The sequence below is a fragment of the Polypterus senegalus genome, chromosome 4 (genome assembly GCF_016835505.1).
Source record: "Polypterus senegalus isolate Bchr_013 chromosome 4, ASM1683550v1, whole genome shotgun sequence".
Taxonomy (NCBI): Eukaryota; Metazoa; Chordata; class Cladistia; order Polypteriformes; family Polypteridae; genus Polypterus; species Polypterus senegalus.
Genome location: NC_053157.1, coordinates 181,321,446 through 181,336,580, shown reverse-complemented (window position 1 = coordinate 181,336,580; position 15,135 = coordinate 181,321,446). Strand labels below are relative to the sequence as shown.

Below are 15,135 nucleotides of genomic sequence, written 5' to 3'. Positions count from 1 at the left end.
ATCCTACTGACTTTATTATATTCCATTTTGTGATAGAAATTAAATGTATCAGTCTTTTCCAGCTTCTCTGCGGATGTGGGATGCTGCACTTTGATTTTCCAGCTACTTTCTAATAGCCTTAGTAATGCCTATTTTTCTCTCAAAAGTTCAGCTTAATCCTCATTTCAGATGTGTTCTTTGAATTATCCATGTAGGCTGCAACTAATTACTATTTTGCTATTTGATTATTTGATCAATTTAATCAGAATTTTATAAAAATAATTTTAGTACAAAAGTGAAAACATTTTTTTATTCTTATACAGTGTTATCCTTCATAACAACAATACTGTATGTTGTAACATTACATTTGCCAAAAAGGTGCCTAATAAAATTTTATTATTAACTGTAAGGTCTAGATATGCACTTCTTTTAAGCTTTTGTCAACAGACCTCTACATCAAACAGATTGAAGCCCTCATTAGGCATCGACAAAATTTGCATACAGTATATTAATTGTTTTTTATCTCCTGGATGATAGCAAAAACTGCAAGGTGAACTGAATGTTATACCTTACATTATTGTATCAAATATGTGCCATTACTTTTAAAGGAAATCCTCTGCAGAAGAGTTTTACAAATTACTCATGACCCAGATTCTGGACTTTTAGATGAAGGTTTTGAGTTGCTAAAATAAATAAAAGAAAATGATTTTGAACATTCTGCCCCAAGTTTCAGTGAGAAAGATTTCACCATTACTCCTGAGTTTTCTTTTCAGGTAGTTCTGTGCCAGGTGAGCTGATATTTACAGATCTTGCAAGGCACACATTTTCTGTCAGATTTGAAGCTCAAAAGACTCCTCATTTTGGACTTTGTTGGTATTTGACCACCATAATTACATCCCCTGTCTTTGCCATATCTTATATCAAATTATATTTGTCATTCCATTGTCAATGAAATAACATGTATAATGAGTAAATAGACAACTGATGAATAACAAAAATCATGGCCACTACCTTTATCATTAAACATTATTGATGACATTGATTACATGTTGCAACTGTTGACCTATCTAGCTAGTAAAGAAGATTAACTGCAGAAACAGAACAAGTTTTTCATATATAATATAAATACTGTGTATATATTTTTTATCATTAAGTGTGAAGACACTTTCTATAAAGTTAAACTAGAATTGAAATTCTAAATTTCTCCTAAAAACTGTTGTCAAAATAAAAATGACATTTTGCATAATTGAATGAACCTTGAAGAGTATTTAATTTTTTTTAAAACTGTTGAAATGCATTCAATTAACTCCTTTATTCATGAAGATGATCAGGTATACTGTTTGTTACTTATGACCTGAAGTTTAAAAATATTGTGTGCAACTTGAATGTGTACCTTTTTTAAGTAGTGCATTACGTACAACTAGATTTTTTTTTTCTAAATATGCTTGAAAATGTATGTAAGTATGGTGTGACATTCAGATGTGTTAACTGAGATGAAAGTGTTTTAAAGTTATTTTAGTTTACTCATAACAGAAGTATGTAATTATGCAGTTCATAAGATGGGGCCATCCCCTTTATTATAGAAAGAACTCCTGTCTGCCTTAATTTATTTAGGGCTGTGCTTTGTTTATTGTCTTTTGAGTCTGTTTATACCCTCATAAATCCATGTTCTGTAATTCTTATGATTTTGTTTTATTAATGTAAGTGTGTTTGGACTTGCTTGACAACACCAAAACAGAGTAGGTAAAAGTGGCTTAAGGAAACCCTTTGCATATTTCATATATCAGAATTGGTATCTCCCTCCCACAAAGGCATCTTACAAATTGTGATATATCTGATTCTTTGACATAAATATAAGCAGTATAATTATATACAGTATAATTACTGTTGTAAACAGACTAAATATTTACCTTAATTTTTTCATGCTTAGCAAATTTTTGTCCTTTAATGGACTAGTTCATAGCATCAAAAGTGACTGAAGTCTTAATTTATATAAGTCACAGGGAGAGAATAGTTTAAAAAAAAAATTGATTATATAAATTTGTACTGAATATTAAAATACTGTGTAATATCTTTTTTAATAGCACAAATGAATATGAATCAAGAGTCTCCTTCTGAAATAGGTGAAAAAATGTTGAGAGACATAAAAACACGGTATGTTTTTAACAAAGAAAGGAAGCGTTCTGCAATTGATACTTAATTCATAGGTGCTTTTATTAGATTTGTTTAATATATTTTCCAAGTCCAATCTCTTCCTTCTTCAAAGTACTGACACACTGGAAAATGTAAATTATTGATACTGACATTTTCTCATAAGATAAAGAAATCAGTCTTTTGTGTGCTTTTCAGTTTAAGATATAGAGTACCAAGCCTGCTTGTTAATGTATTACCTTTATAAATCCGCAGAGGCAAGCTTTTGTTTTAATTATTTCCTTATCATTGCTGTTTTAACTTTTTTTTTAATATCTAGCTTGCATCCTTATTAATTATTTATTTGTAGTTATTTTTTAAAACTAAAGTTGAAATCCCATTTAGTCTTTTTGATTATTAATGTGAAGTTTAGCATTTAGTTGAATTACTTCATTTATATTTTCCACAGAATTGGTAGTTAAGTTGTATTTTAAAATTACAGAATAGTATATGTATTTAATGATAATACCTGTATGTCTCATAACTTGTTGTTAAAAAGAATGAATTACTTGATTCGATTTAGCAATTATCTTTTTCCTCCCTGCTGCTAAGACAAGGTTCTATAATTATAGGTTCCCTTTTGACCTGAATAGCACACAGCACATAGGTGTCATTTAAAGTCTATTGGGATTAAAAAAATTGAAGTTGTTTACCTGACTAGGATAGAGACCTCTGTTTTAAGTCTTTCATTTTCCTGTCCAAAAACTATACAGTAATAGTGTGCAATGATGAAAGCCTCCCATTTTGTAAATATTTATCCATGCTGCTATGAATCTCTGAGAAATAAATTGTACAGTATGCAATCAGATTTCAAATCATCGATATATGATAACGATCTTCTGTCCTATGGTTTGTTTAGAATTGGAAAGATCTTTATGCATTATAAATAATTAGGTTCTTTGCCCATCCACTGCATCTAGTGTCTATACCAGTGGTTGGAGGGGGCTTTAATTCATATGCCTCCTGCTGTGAATATAGGTGTTTTCACACCTAGTTGGTTTGAACCAGTTATTTTCAAACTTTCTACAAAAGTCCAGGTCATAGGCAGATGTGGACACGCCAGTTGCACCCTGGTGAGGACCAAAACGGATATACTGAGACCTTTTAGAAATGGTGGTCTCAGTGCAATACTAAGTGGTTTGCATGAGGAACGAATGTGATCTGACATGGGACCCATCTAGCTGCATAAAAAATAGGTGTAAGTATGCATTCTGTTATAGTCATTCAAAGTGTCTGTTAATAAGGAATCTTATCCACAGCACAATGAGTCGAGGGTTAGCTTGGAAAAAAATTTAAAGATATATATAAGATGCACATAAAAAAATGGGTACAAATGTTAACAGTCAGTCGAAGCAAGCCAGCACTTTAGTAAGCATTGTGAGACAACAGTTATAAATTTACAGAGGTGGTGAGAGAGTAACGGCAGTGAGCTGTGAGACTGGTGAGTAAACCCCCCAACCTTGCATTATGAAAGTGTTGTGTGCAGGTGAGGTGGGACATCCTCTCGATATGTACACTAACTTTGACATATGTAATAAATGTTAAACAACCAAAATGAACATTATTAACAAACATATACAAGAGTTAAGACAGAGGAATTGATTTGAGATCAGTTAAATTGAGGTTACATTCATATGGTGACTGGAAATGAAAATTGAAGCACATGGCCTCAGCAGAGCTGGCTCTTCTTTGTGGCTATTAATTTTCAAGTAATCTTCCACTTGTTTGATATTAATTCTGCCTACACAACTGTATTTGGTAATAAACCAAATAATTAGGGGAAATGTGGCAATGTGCAAACACAATTTTTCCTAACCCTCCATGACAATTTATTCCCTGAAAAAAATGTTCTTCCCAATAAAAGAAATTCAGGACAAGGCCATGAGTTGTTTGTTATGTGTAGTTTGGTTGACAGTTTGCAGTGTGAAATGCAACCAAACTAATTGGAAATTAAACAACCACTAATCCCTGATTTGAAATAAAGCAGAGGGACTTGGTGTGAAAACGAGTGCTTGACAGCTGTCTTGTAAGGCGTGCAAGAAAAAAAAAAAATGATGGCTGCAGTTTAGTGCTTTGAGGAAATTTCTTTACATTTTTGGAGTCCATCGATGATGTGACTTGCCAGTTGATGATGGATGATGTTATCAACAGTCATCTCAGCCCTAGTATGCAACTACTGTAGTGTGTCATTTTTCCATATTTGGAACTTTCATAAATTCAGGCATGAGAAGAGAACTCAATGCACAGACTAGGACTGTAAAAGTTTGATTTTTATAGAAAATATGTATTCAGTATATGTTAGCCAAAATTACTTTTCCCTAGAAGTATTTAAAATGAGCCAGTTAATCACTGTGGAGGGGAGAGGATTGAGGATTTTTTTTATTGTTGGCTCAGTTGACTCATGAAAGTGGAAATTTTTGCTTTTTTTGTGAATTGTGTAATTGTTGCACAGACATTTTGGGAAATAACAGTTTTATACTTATCTGTTTTAGTAGGTCTGTTATTTAAAAGACCTCAGGCTTAAGATTTATCCCAGTATCTCCTCATAAACAAGGGATATGATGTGGTGAGGCTGTGTTGATGAGGGTAACACCTGACCTGTAATCAGATCTTAAGCAGGCTTGCTGCTTGTAATGTTTAACTTTCTATTCCCCTTTTGTCGTAGAAATATGAAAATACAGGGGTATGTGGCTTGCACCCCTTCAAGACTTTCATCAGTGTTATATTTCTTGCTTACCTACTTTCTACACGTGTATGCAACACTTCATTTCCTTACTGGTAAACCTCACCAGCTACCTTGCTGTCTCCTGAAGAATTACTGAAAGAGTGCTTTGGAGTATATAGTTTTCCTTCATTAGCGAAAGCTGAGAATGTCCTGGAGCTCTGAGCTTTCTTGAGCTTTTGACAAGACTATGAAATATTTTGAGAAGACAATGATAAACAATTAAATATTATTGTGTAAAGAAAGAATCTTTATATTCAAAATGTTAATGTCATGTAAATGTTTTCCTGAAATGAGTAAATTTATTAAACAAATATGCATTCATTAATTGATATTTGTCTTATTTAGTTAGTTAACTGGCAATTGTGTTTACAAATCTGGACAAAAAGTAAAAACAACATGGGGCACATTTTAAGCAAGCAACCTCTAACTTACTAGAATCTTCACATGATTTTGGATTGCAAGTTTTCCATACTTCTCCAGTATGAAATTCTATAGAGGTGTGATATTCAGAATGAAAGTAGTTTGGAAACAAGTATTTATTGTATTAATTAGGGTAGTATTAGGGGCTCTACTTGAAAATGATTATGTAAACATGCTTGCATTTTTCAGAAGAACTGCAACACCCATCAGCTTACTTGACAGTGCATCTCAGGAAGGGCTAGACTCCTCTGAAAGTCACAAAGGACTTTATAATGACAAACAGTGCTTTGTGTTAAGACCTGGATGTAAACAAGTTCAAGAAGCAGCTGATTGGATAACTGGTACGTGTCCCTTCTGGTATTTGTAAATAAATACTGCTCATATAAAGGTTATGCAGAATATTTTCTGAAACATTAAGTCAAATTAAATATGTTGCATGTAGTAATATTCCATGTTTTATATACTTCAGCTCTCCAGGTTAGAATTATGGAATGCTTGGCTTATGTTGGGTGGGGGGCTGCCTCTAGGCTGATCATCGGTCAAACACACTTTTCATGCACACACACTTATCCACATGGAGCGAGCCAGTTTAGAATTATTGCCTCATTTTACAACGTGTTTTCAGCTGATGGAAAAAGCTGGGGTCCTAGGAAGAATTAAAAGGAAAAATAGCAGGAGTCTCAACCGTGAATTGAACTACAATCCAAGAGCGGTGATGAGATAGATTGTGTGTTGCTGTGCCTTACTTCTGTATAGTTATGAAATTGTAGACCTGACAAGTAATGACTAAATTGTTTATACCAGAAACATGGTTTTAAACCCAAAGGTTTTAACAGTGTTTGCCCATGACATGTCCATATCACAATATTTAAGTAATATGCCACAGCATCACAAAAGCAGTTCTTTTAACATAACATTAATAAAGTTAAAGAAATCCTTCCTCTATACCATAAAATCTTCTAATCCTTATAAATATTTTTAATTCTTTCAAGATCATTTTAAAATCTATACTTACTGTATTTAAATCATTCAAAATTACAGGTAGATGGTATGTCTTACCAGACATCATTTTTAATATTTCTACTGTATATAAATTGCACAAAACAGAATAAAAAAATCAAAATAAAAAACTGTTCAGTGCAGTTATGTGATCCTTCGATTCACTCTACTTACTTTTCAAGAAGATATAAACAAAGTGCACAAAATGGAATTCAAAAAGGAAATAAGTGAGTCAAAGTAAACCGACGAAATCATGGCCATACACTAATAATAGTTTGTGTCCTTAGTGCAGACGTAGGCATTGTGTTTTTGTATTAAACACAGCACTGTAGCCTGTGAAAGGCTGTGGGTGAAAAAGACAAGCCTATCAACACTGTTAAGCTTGTGAGATGGTATAGCCAATATCAGTGATGAGTATGAAAAGTAACACCTGTGTTAAATGCAAGTTCAGAAGTGGCGCTAGTTGTTGTAATATACAGGCATTACTCTGGTTGATGGCACAATACATTTGCTTTACACCTTTGTAGATGGTCACACTCACTGTTTCCATCATTATCTGCTAATTGTTTTGTAAGTTGTTTTAAATTGCAAGTCTGGCAGTGGCTAATCTTTTTAGAGCTTTTTTAAAAGAACTTTCACAGTCTACTATTTCAGAAGCCTTAACAAGTCCATGTGGGGTGTAGCCCCATATTGAAGTGCAATTGCTTTATCTCCTTCAGAAGACTTGTGTAGATGTCAGGATTCCAACAAGCTTATCTTTTGTGTTGATCTAGATAAATTCCACATTGCGTTAACTTATACTGGTGAAATTGAAACAAAGATTTATTAAAAATGATGTGCATAAAATTGGTCAATGGCAGAATCTGAATATGCAGTTGTTTTGATAATTCTAATGCATCACCTACATATACAGCACCTATATTCTTTCTTTACTCATAACTCTGATGTTAGAGACCTATAGCTTCCACCCTTTTGCAGTACATTTTTATTTAAAAAGTCTAATAAAGAAAAACATAAGTATGAACATTCAATAGTACTTCTAAATCCCCATCTCTCCCCCAGTACCTCTGAAAAGTCTGGTGGTCATACAGTGGTAAAATTACTATTTACTTGGTATTACTTTTAGTTTACTTTTCTTTTGATATAATTGTTAACAGTACCTAACCTCAACCTAGGTCAGTTTTTCTGAGATTGCAGTAACAGTTGAAATTTTTGATATCTCAAAAATTGGTAGTTTCTGCTTGTTGGCATTTCAGAATACTGTGACACTTCAATACCTGAGAGTGAGAGAAGGGATACAGACCAAGTTCACTGTTTTTCTGTCCTTTATTGGTGTTTACTGCATCTTGGTTATCTCAAGTAGTGTTGGATCAGTGCTAAAATTTTGAGTTAGGTATTGCTAGCAGTTTTTGGACCATAAGTATCGGTGCTGAAGTAAATAATGGATAACTCTGTATAAACCAATTCTACCATCAAAATAATGCCATCCCATTGGTTTGCACAGTTGCTAGCTTACCCAGTGCACAGCACAAATGTGTGTTGCATCTGTTTGCGCTGCATAAACATGTGCTGCCCTACAATCTATAGTTTCCTTTTGAATTCTACAGTGTGTTCAAATTTGCTGTAACCTGTAGAGACCGCAGCATGGCAAAGAGAACGAGCAAAGTATGGTGGTGGGGTTTTGTGGATTGTCTCACACTGAGGCTACGTTCATTCTAACGCATTTTAATTTAAAAACTGAGTTTTAAACAAAAAATATCAGTTCGCATTGGAGTTTTCGCAAGAATCCCTGTCCATACTGAAACGCTCAAAAACTCGTATGACACAAACTTCAATTGCACAGGACACGCATGCATCGACGATAAATGCACTGTGTAGTAAAAAATTCAGAGCTCTGCGAAAACTGGATTCATGTGTGTTTTATGTTCTTTCAAAACTATATGCATAAGCATAGTAGCTCATGCAAGACTATGATAGTGCATTCACAGCACATAAAAAGGAAAACAAATCATTAAGGAGGTGCAGCAAATTGCCCTCATGCCACTGTAGGATTTGAAAATTGAGATTTTAACTTGCCCACCCAGGGGACAGTCAATAAAATTGAATTTTAAGTTGCTTGTTTAATTATCAGTCTTACCTTTGGCAGTACTGGCAATTAATCAAATACTTCGGCAAGGCTCCTACTTAATTTACCTTGCCTTTCTCTGTTGTAGGAAGCAGTTCTTTAAACTTATGTCAAGATAAGGCACACTTGTTTTAAGGAACAGAATAATATAATTTATTAATAAACACAAAGATTGTAGAAGTATGATTAATGCATTTATATATTGAAATATAAGACTGGATGCAGACAGAATTGGTAGTGTAGGAATTTTGTTGATTAATAATTAGTAAGACGGCCACCGAGGAGGATGCCATAATAATGTTGGATTAATCCAATAATTTGGCAAGGCCACTACTTTTTTTTAACCTTTCCTTTCCGGCCTTTAGTTTTATATCAAGGTAACTGAGGCTCATTCGTTTTAAGAAACAGAATAATACAATTTATTGTTAAACATAAGGAGTAAACAAATATTATATATATACAGTATATATACAGTGGTGTGAAAAACTATTTGCCCCCTTCCTGAATTCTTATTCTTTTGCATGTTTGTCACACAAAATGTTTCTGATCATCAAACACATTTAACCATTAGTCAAATATAACACAAGTAAACACAAAATGCAGTTTTTAAATGATGGTTTTTATTATTTAGGGAGAAAAAAAATCCAAACCTACATGGCCCTGTGTGAAAAAGTAATTGCCCCCTGAACCTAATAACTGGTTGGGCCACTGTTATACTAAGGTTGTTATAATATTAAGAATTGTGTCACTGTATCTGTTTTAGCTCTCTTTAAATGTATTTTTCATTTCTTTTTCTGTGTAACATGCCATGAAGAGCTGAGCCAGCTTTAGCACAGAGTGTCAGCTTTCAGAATTGCTGGGCTAGGCAAAGTATAAAGACAGACAAGAACAGCTGTTGTCAGCCCTAAAAGGCCTAAGTGTTACATGATCTGACTGTCTGATGCTTAGCTTAGGTTTGTCTACCTTGTTTGGCATTGTACTGGGGGATTTGGTCGTGTGGACACAATATAAAAGAACGCTGGAACCTTGCCAAGCTTTGAAGACCTGAGGGAGTGGAAGAAATAGACTCCAAGGCCACCTCCGTTGTGACAGAAAAAAAGCAATTTCTACACGACCGAATCCCCGCGGTTAGAGATGAAATTTGACTGGTCTTCCCTGTCATTTTAAAGCAACGTAAGCTGCATTAAACAAGCCAAGTATATTGTCTTTTCTGTGACTTTGTCGCCGCCTATCGCCGAAAAGAGGGATATCGCCATTATAATTTATACTTATTTAAATAAAGGTTTATTAAAACGCCGCAATATAAAAAAACATATTTCCATGGAGCTAACACTCCCATCGGAAACAACCACCCTTAGCAGTAATAACTGCAATCAAGCTTTTGCGATAACTTGCAATGAGTCTTTTACAGCACTCTGGAGGAATTTTGGCCCACTCATCTTTGCAGAATTGTTGTAATTCAGCTTTATTTGAGGGTTTTCTAGCATTAACCGCCTTTTTAAGGTCATGCCATAGCATCTCAATTGGATTCAGGTCAGGACTTTGACTAGGCCACTCCAAAGTCTTCATTTTGTTTTTCTTCAGCCATTCAGAGGTGGATTTGCTGGTATGTTTTGGGTCATTGTCCTGTTGCAGCACCCAAGATCGCTTCAGCTTGAGTTGACGAACAGATGGCCGGACATTCTCCTTCAGGATTTTTTGGTAGACCGTAGAATTCGTGGTTCCATCTATCACAGCAAGCCTTCCAGGTCCTGAAGCAGCAAAACAAACCCAGACCATCACACTACCACCACCATATTTTACTGTTGGTATGATGTTCTTTTTCTGAAATGCTGTGTTCCTTTTACGCCAGATGTAACGGGACATTTGCCTTCCAAAATGTTCAACTTTTGTATCATCAGTCCACAAGGTATTTTCCCAAATGTCTTGGCAATCATTGTTTCTTAGCAAAATTGAGACGAGCCCTAATGTTCTTTTTGCTTAACAGTGGTTTGCGTCTTGGAAATTTTTTTGCCCAGTCTCTTTCTTATGGTGGAGTCGTGAACACTGACCTTAATTGAGGCAAGTGAGGCCTGCAGTTCTTTAGACGTTGTTCAGGGGTCTTTTGTGACCTCTCGGATGAGTCGTCTCTGTGCTTTTGGGGTAATTTTGGTCGGCCGGCCACTCCTGGGAAGGTTCACCACTGTTCCATGTTTTTGCCATTTGTGGATAATGGCTCTCATTGTGGTTCGCTGGAGTCCCAAAGCTTTAGAAATGGCTTTATAATCTTTACCAGACTGATAGATCTCAATTACTTCTGTTCTCATTTGTTACTGAATTTCTTTGGATCTTGGCATGATGTCTAGCTTTTGAGGTGCTCTTGGTCTACTTATCTGTGTCAGGCAGCTCCTATTTAAGTGATTTCTTGATTGAAACAGGTGTGGCAGTAATCAGGCCTGGGGTGGCTACGGAAATTGAACTCAGGTGTGATACACCACAGTTAGGTTATTTTTAACAAGGGGCAATTACTTTTTCACACAGGGCCATGTAGGTTTGGATTTTTTTTTCTCCCTAAATAATAAAAACCATCATTTAAAAACTGCATTTTGTGTTTACTTGTGTTATATTTGACTAATGGTTAAATGTGTTTGATGAGCAGAAACATTTTGTGTGACAAACATGCAAAAGAATAAGAAATCAGGAAGGGGGCAAATAGTTTTTCACACCACTGTATGTGTATGTGTGTGTATATATATATATATATATATATATTGTGGCCCCGGCGTGGAGCCCGGGCGTAGGAGGGCGTGAGGAGGGCTTGTGCCTCCTCCAGACCCAGGCGTCCGTCCTGGTTCTGTTAGGGGCCGCGGGTTGAGGCATGGAAGCCCTTCCCTGTAGGGGCCCGTGGTCACCGCCAGGCGGCGCCCCGATGCCGGTTTATCCCGTGCGGTTGCCGGTCGGGGCAGGAGCCCGGCGGGGCGCTTGGAGGACGGAGGAGGCGAGTGCCTCCTCCAGACAGAGTGGGGCGTCCGTCCTGGTTAGGCAGGGGCCTGGGTACAGGGCTTTGAAGCCCAGCCCTGTAGGGACCCGTGGCCACCGCCAGGCGGCGCCCGGTGCCTAATTATCCCGGGAGCCGGCACTTCCGCCACACCAGGAAGTGCGGGGAAGACTGCGTGGCACCGGAGAGCTGCCAGGAAGACAGCCGACACTTCCGCCACGCTTGAGGCGTGGCTAGAAGGCGGAACACCTGGGGTTCATCCGGGAGCCTTATTTAAGGGGCCGCCTCCCTCCAGTCGGTGGTGGAAGTCGGGAGGCAGAAGGACTGAGCTGGAGAGCGAGGACAGGAGGCGGCCAGGACAAAGGCACAGAGACTGTGGGCCCTGCACTTTGGGGGATTCAGTGCCAAGGGCGCTGGGGTTGTGAGTGCTGCGTGACTTTTGTATATTGGAGAATATTGTAAATAAGCGGTGTGTGGGGAGCAAAATATGATGTCCGTCTGTCTGTGCCGGGGCCAGCGTTCACAATATATATATATATATATATTAATATTATGGAATGGGACCCGGATACAGACAGAAGGACATTGTTTCTTCCACCACACACACGTTTATTTACACCACACTATATACAATATTTACAGTTCTTTGTGCATGTCCCAGTACCTCCAGCACTGATCCCCCAAAGTCCGGGCCTCACAGTCTCTGTTGCCTTCCTTCTGGCTGCCTCCAGTCATCTCTCCAGCTTCGTCCTCTTCCACCCGACTTCCGCCCTCGACTGTTGGGAGGCGGCCCCTTTTATCACACCACGGATGTGCTCCAGCTGCTTCCCGGCATTCCTCTGTGGACATGCCCCAGTGTGGCGGAACTGCCGGCTGCACACCTGGAAGCCCTCCGGGTGTCCCCTGTCTTCTTCCCCCCAGCTGGTGTGGCGGAAGTGCTGAGCTCCTGGGTTCTTCAGGCACCGTGGCGCTGGCTGTTGGTGGCCTTGGGTCCCTACTGGTTTGGGCTTTCAAGCCCCCTACTCGAGGCCACTAACAAAACCCCAGCTGACTGTGACAAAAATATATATATATATATATATATATATATATATCTGTGTGTGTATATGTGGATATATATATATCTATACTAATAAAAGGCAAAGCCCTCACTGACTGACTCACTCACTCACTGACTGACTCATCACTATTTCTCCAACTTCCCGTGTAGTTAGAAGGCTGAAATTTGGCAGGCTCATTCCTAACAGCTTACTTGCAAAAGTTGGGCAGGTTTCATTTCGAAATTCTACGTATAATGGTCATAACTAGAAGCTGTTTTTCTCCATTTACTGTAATGGAGTTGATCTCGAAACTTGTGGGGAGGCGGAGTTTCGTGTGACATCATCATGCCTCCCACGTAATCACGCATTCCTTAGAAAACCAGGAAGAGCTACAAAAAGCGCTGAAGAAAACATGCATTATATCATTAAGAAGGCAGCGAAACAATTAGAAGCGAGCGAGTGACATATAAAACCATATTCAGCGGCTCACGTGAACTGACGCAGTGTGCAGACAAAAAGCAACAGTTCCCAAAGAGTGCTGAACAAAAACTGAATTACACTGCTACGCTCCAATAGAAAAACCATTCGCCGTGGCGCAATAGTAGAGGCTTCCCCTCTAGCGCCGGCTTCCAAGGTTCGATTCCCGAGAGGGGACGAACTGATTATGTACGTGCGCTTCCCGATACATTTTAGCCTCGCATCCCCTTGGTTTGAGACGTATGAAAAAATATGCGGTTAACACAGAAAGACAGATCACCAATTGAAGCTTTATGAATAATGGATACTTTATTCGCGATCAATGATTGTTTTGCTAAAGCCATACTCGGTGTATTCATTAGATGAACGGTAAAAAAGTAAGAGCGAGGGGAGGATGACTTATTGAGGCATGCAGGCTGTAGTGCGCGTGAACTCTATCTGAATTGTGCGATCACATTTGAAAAAATATATCTTTTCAAGTTCTATTTAGTCCATATGTGTCAAACTCAAGGCCCGCAGGCCACATCTGGCCCGGCGTGTAATTATATCCGGCCTGCGAGATCATTTTATATACTGTATTATTGTTATTAATGGCCTGGGGATATGAAGCGCTGGTAACACAATAAACTACAGATCCCATAATGCAGCGCTTTAGCTGCCTTACCGAACACTTACCGCGTTAATCAAGTCTAGCTTATGATGCTGCACTTTATTGCGAAGCTAGCCCACACGATGCCGAAGAGAAAAGGTGATTCTGAACATAGAGCCTTTAAAAACTGATGGGAGGCTGAGTATATGTTTACTGACATTGCCGGTAAACCCGTGTGTCTCATTTATGGAGCTAATGTGGCTGTAATTACAGAATTTAATCTAAGACGGCACTATGAGACAAAACATCAAGATAACCTGAAAGACCTGAATGCAATGCACAAGATACAGAAAGCAGAAGAGTTAAAGAAGAATCTGACACTTCAGCAGACGTTTTTATCCGTGCAAAATCACAAAGTGATTTCAAGTGAAGCTACTTTTATGGGAGACACAAATGCACCAGTGCAACTTGCCCCACTTTCCCTGTTGCCAAGTAATGTTGAACCAAGTCGGCACAACGGTGTTCCCAAATACTCACTTTGCTGATAAACTGAGCGCACTGTGCACTGAGTTCGCACGGCGCTTTGGTGACTTTGAAGAACAAAAAAAGAATTTTGAGTTGTTTCGCAACCCATTTGCTGTCGATGTGGAAACTGCACCTGTGCAGATTCAGATGGAGGTGATTGAGCTGCAGTGTAATGGCACACTGAAGGCAAAGTACGATACTGCAGGGCCCGCACAGTTTGTTCACTCCATTCCCGCAAAAATGCTCCAGCTCCGTCTACATGCGGCTCGAACCTTGTGCATGTTTGGTACCACATATCTGTGTGAGAAGCTCTTCTCAGTCATGAAGACTAACAAAACAGCACTCACTGATGTGCACCTGCAGTCCATCCTGAGAATCTCCACAACACAGAACCTCACACCAAACATAAACGAACTTGTTGCCAAAAAAAGATGCCAAGCGCCCAGCTCTGATAAAATGACAAGAGCAAAGACAACTGAATGATCTGATTTGTTATTGCTGAAAAGAACAAATTTTATTTATATTTCCAGGTTTTGTTATGCACCATGTTCATATTTGAATTTGTATAATTTTAACAGGATATATTTTTATGGGGCGGCACGGTGGCGCAGTGGTAGCGCTGCTGCCTCGCAGTTAGGAGACCCGGGTTCACTTCCCGGTTCCTCCCTGCGTGGAGTTTGCATGTTCTCCCGTGTCTGCGTGGGTTTCCTCCGGGCGCTCGGTTTCCTCCCACAATCCAAAGACATGCAGGTTAGGAGGATTGGCGATTCTCAATTGGCCCTAGTGTGTGCTTGGTGTGTGGGTGTGTTTGTGTGTGTCCTGCGGTGGGTTGGCACCCTGCCCAGGATTGGTTCCTGCCTTGCCTTGTGCCCTGTGTTGGCGGGGATTGGCTCCAGCAGACCCCCGTGACCCTATTCGGATTCAGCGGGTTAGAAAATGGATGGATGGATGGATATTTTTATGGAGAGCAAAATCTTTTGGGATATAAAATTTAAGTTTATTCTTTATATAAAAATTATATAAGAGTAAAGAAATTTGAATGTTTGTTCTTTTAACGTTTACTTTATTTCTAACTTGTATAATTTAGAC

The 15,135-nt window shown here is 38.4% G+C and overlaps 1 protein-coding gene across 1 annotated transcript in view; it reads left to right on the top strand.

Annotated features, from left to right (window-relative positions):
* The window catches only part of LOC120528774, a 66,067-nt gene that overhangs the window by 931 nt on the left and 50,001 nt on the right, over window positions 1–15,135 (top strand). The window contains exons 2-3 of the mRNA XM_039752910.1: window positions 2,064–2,133; window positions 5,504–5,655. Coding sequence (XP_039608844.1) covers window positions 2,064–2,133; window positions 5,504–5,655 — 222 coding nt within the window. The remainder of the gene's footprint in view (window positions 1–2,063; window positions 2,134–5,503; window positions 5,656–15,135) is intronic.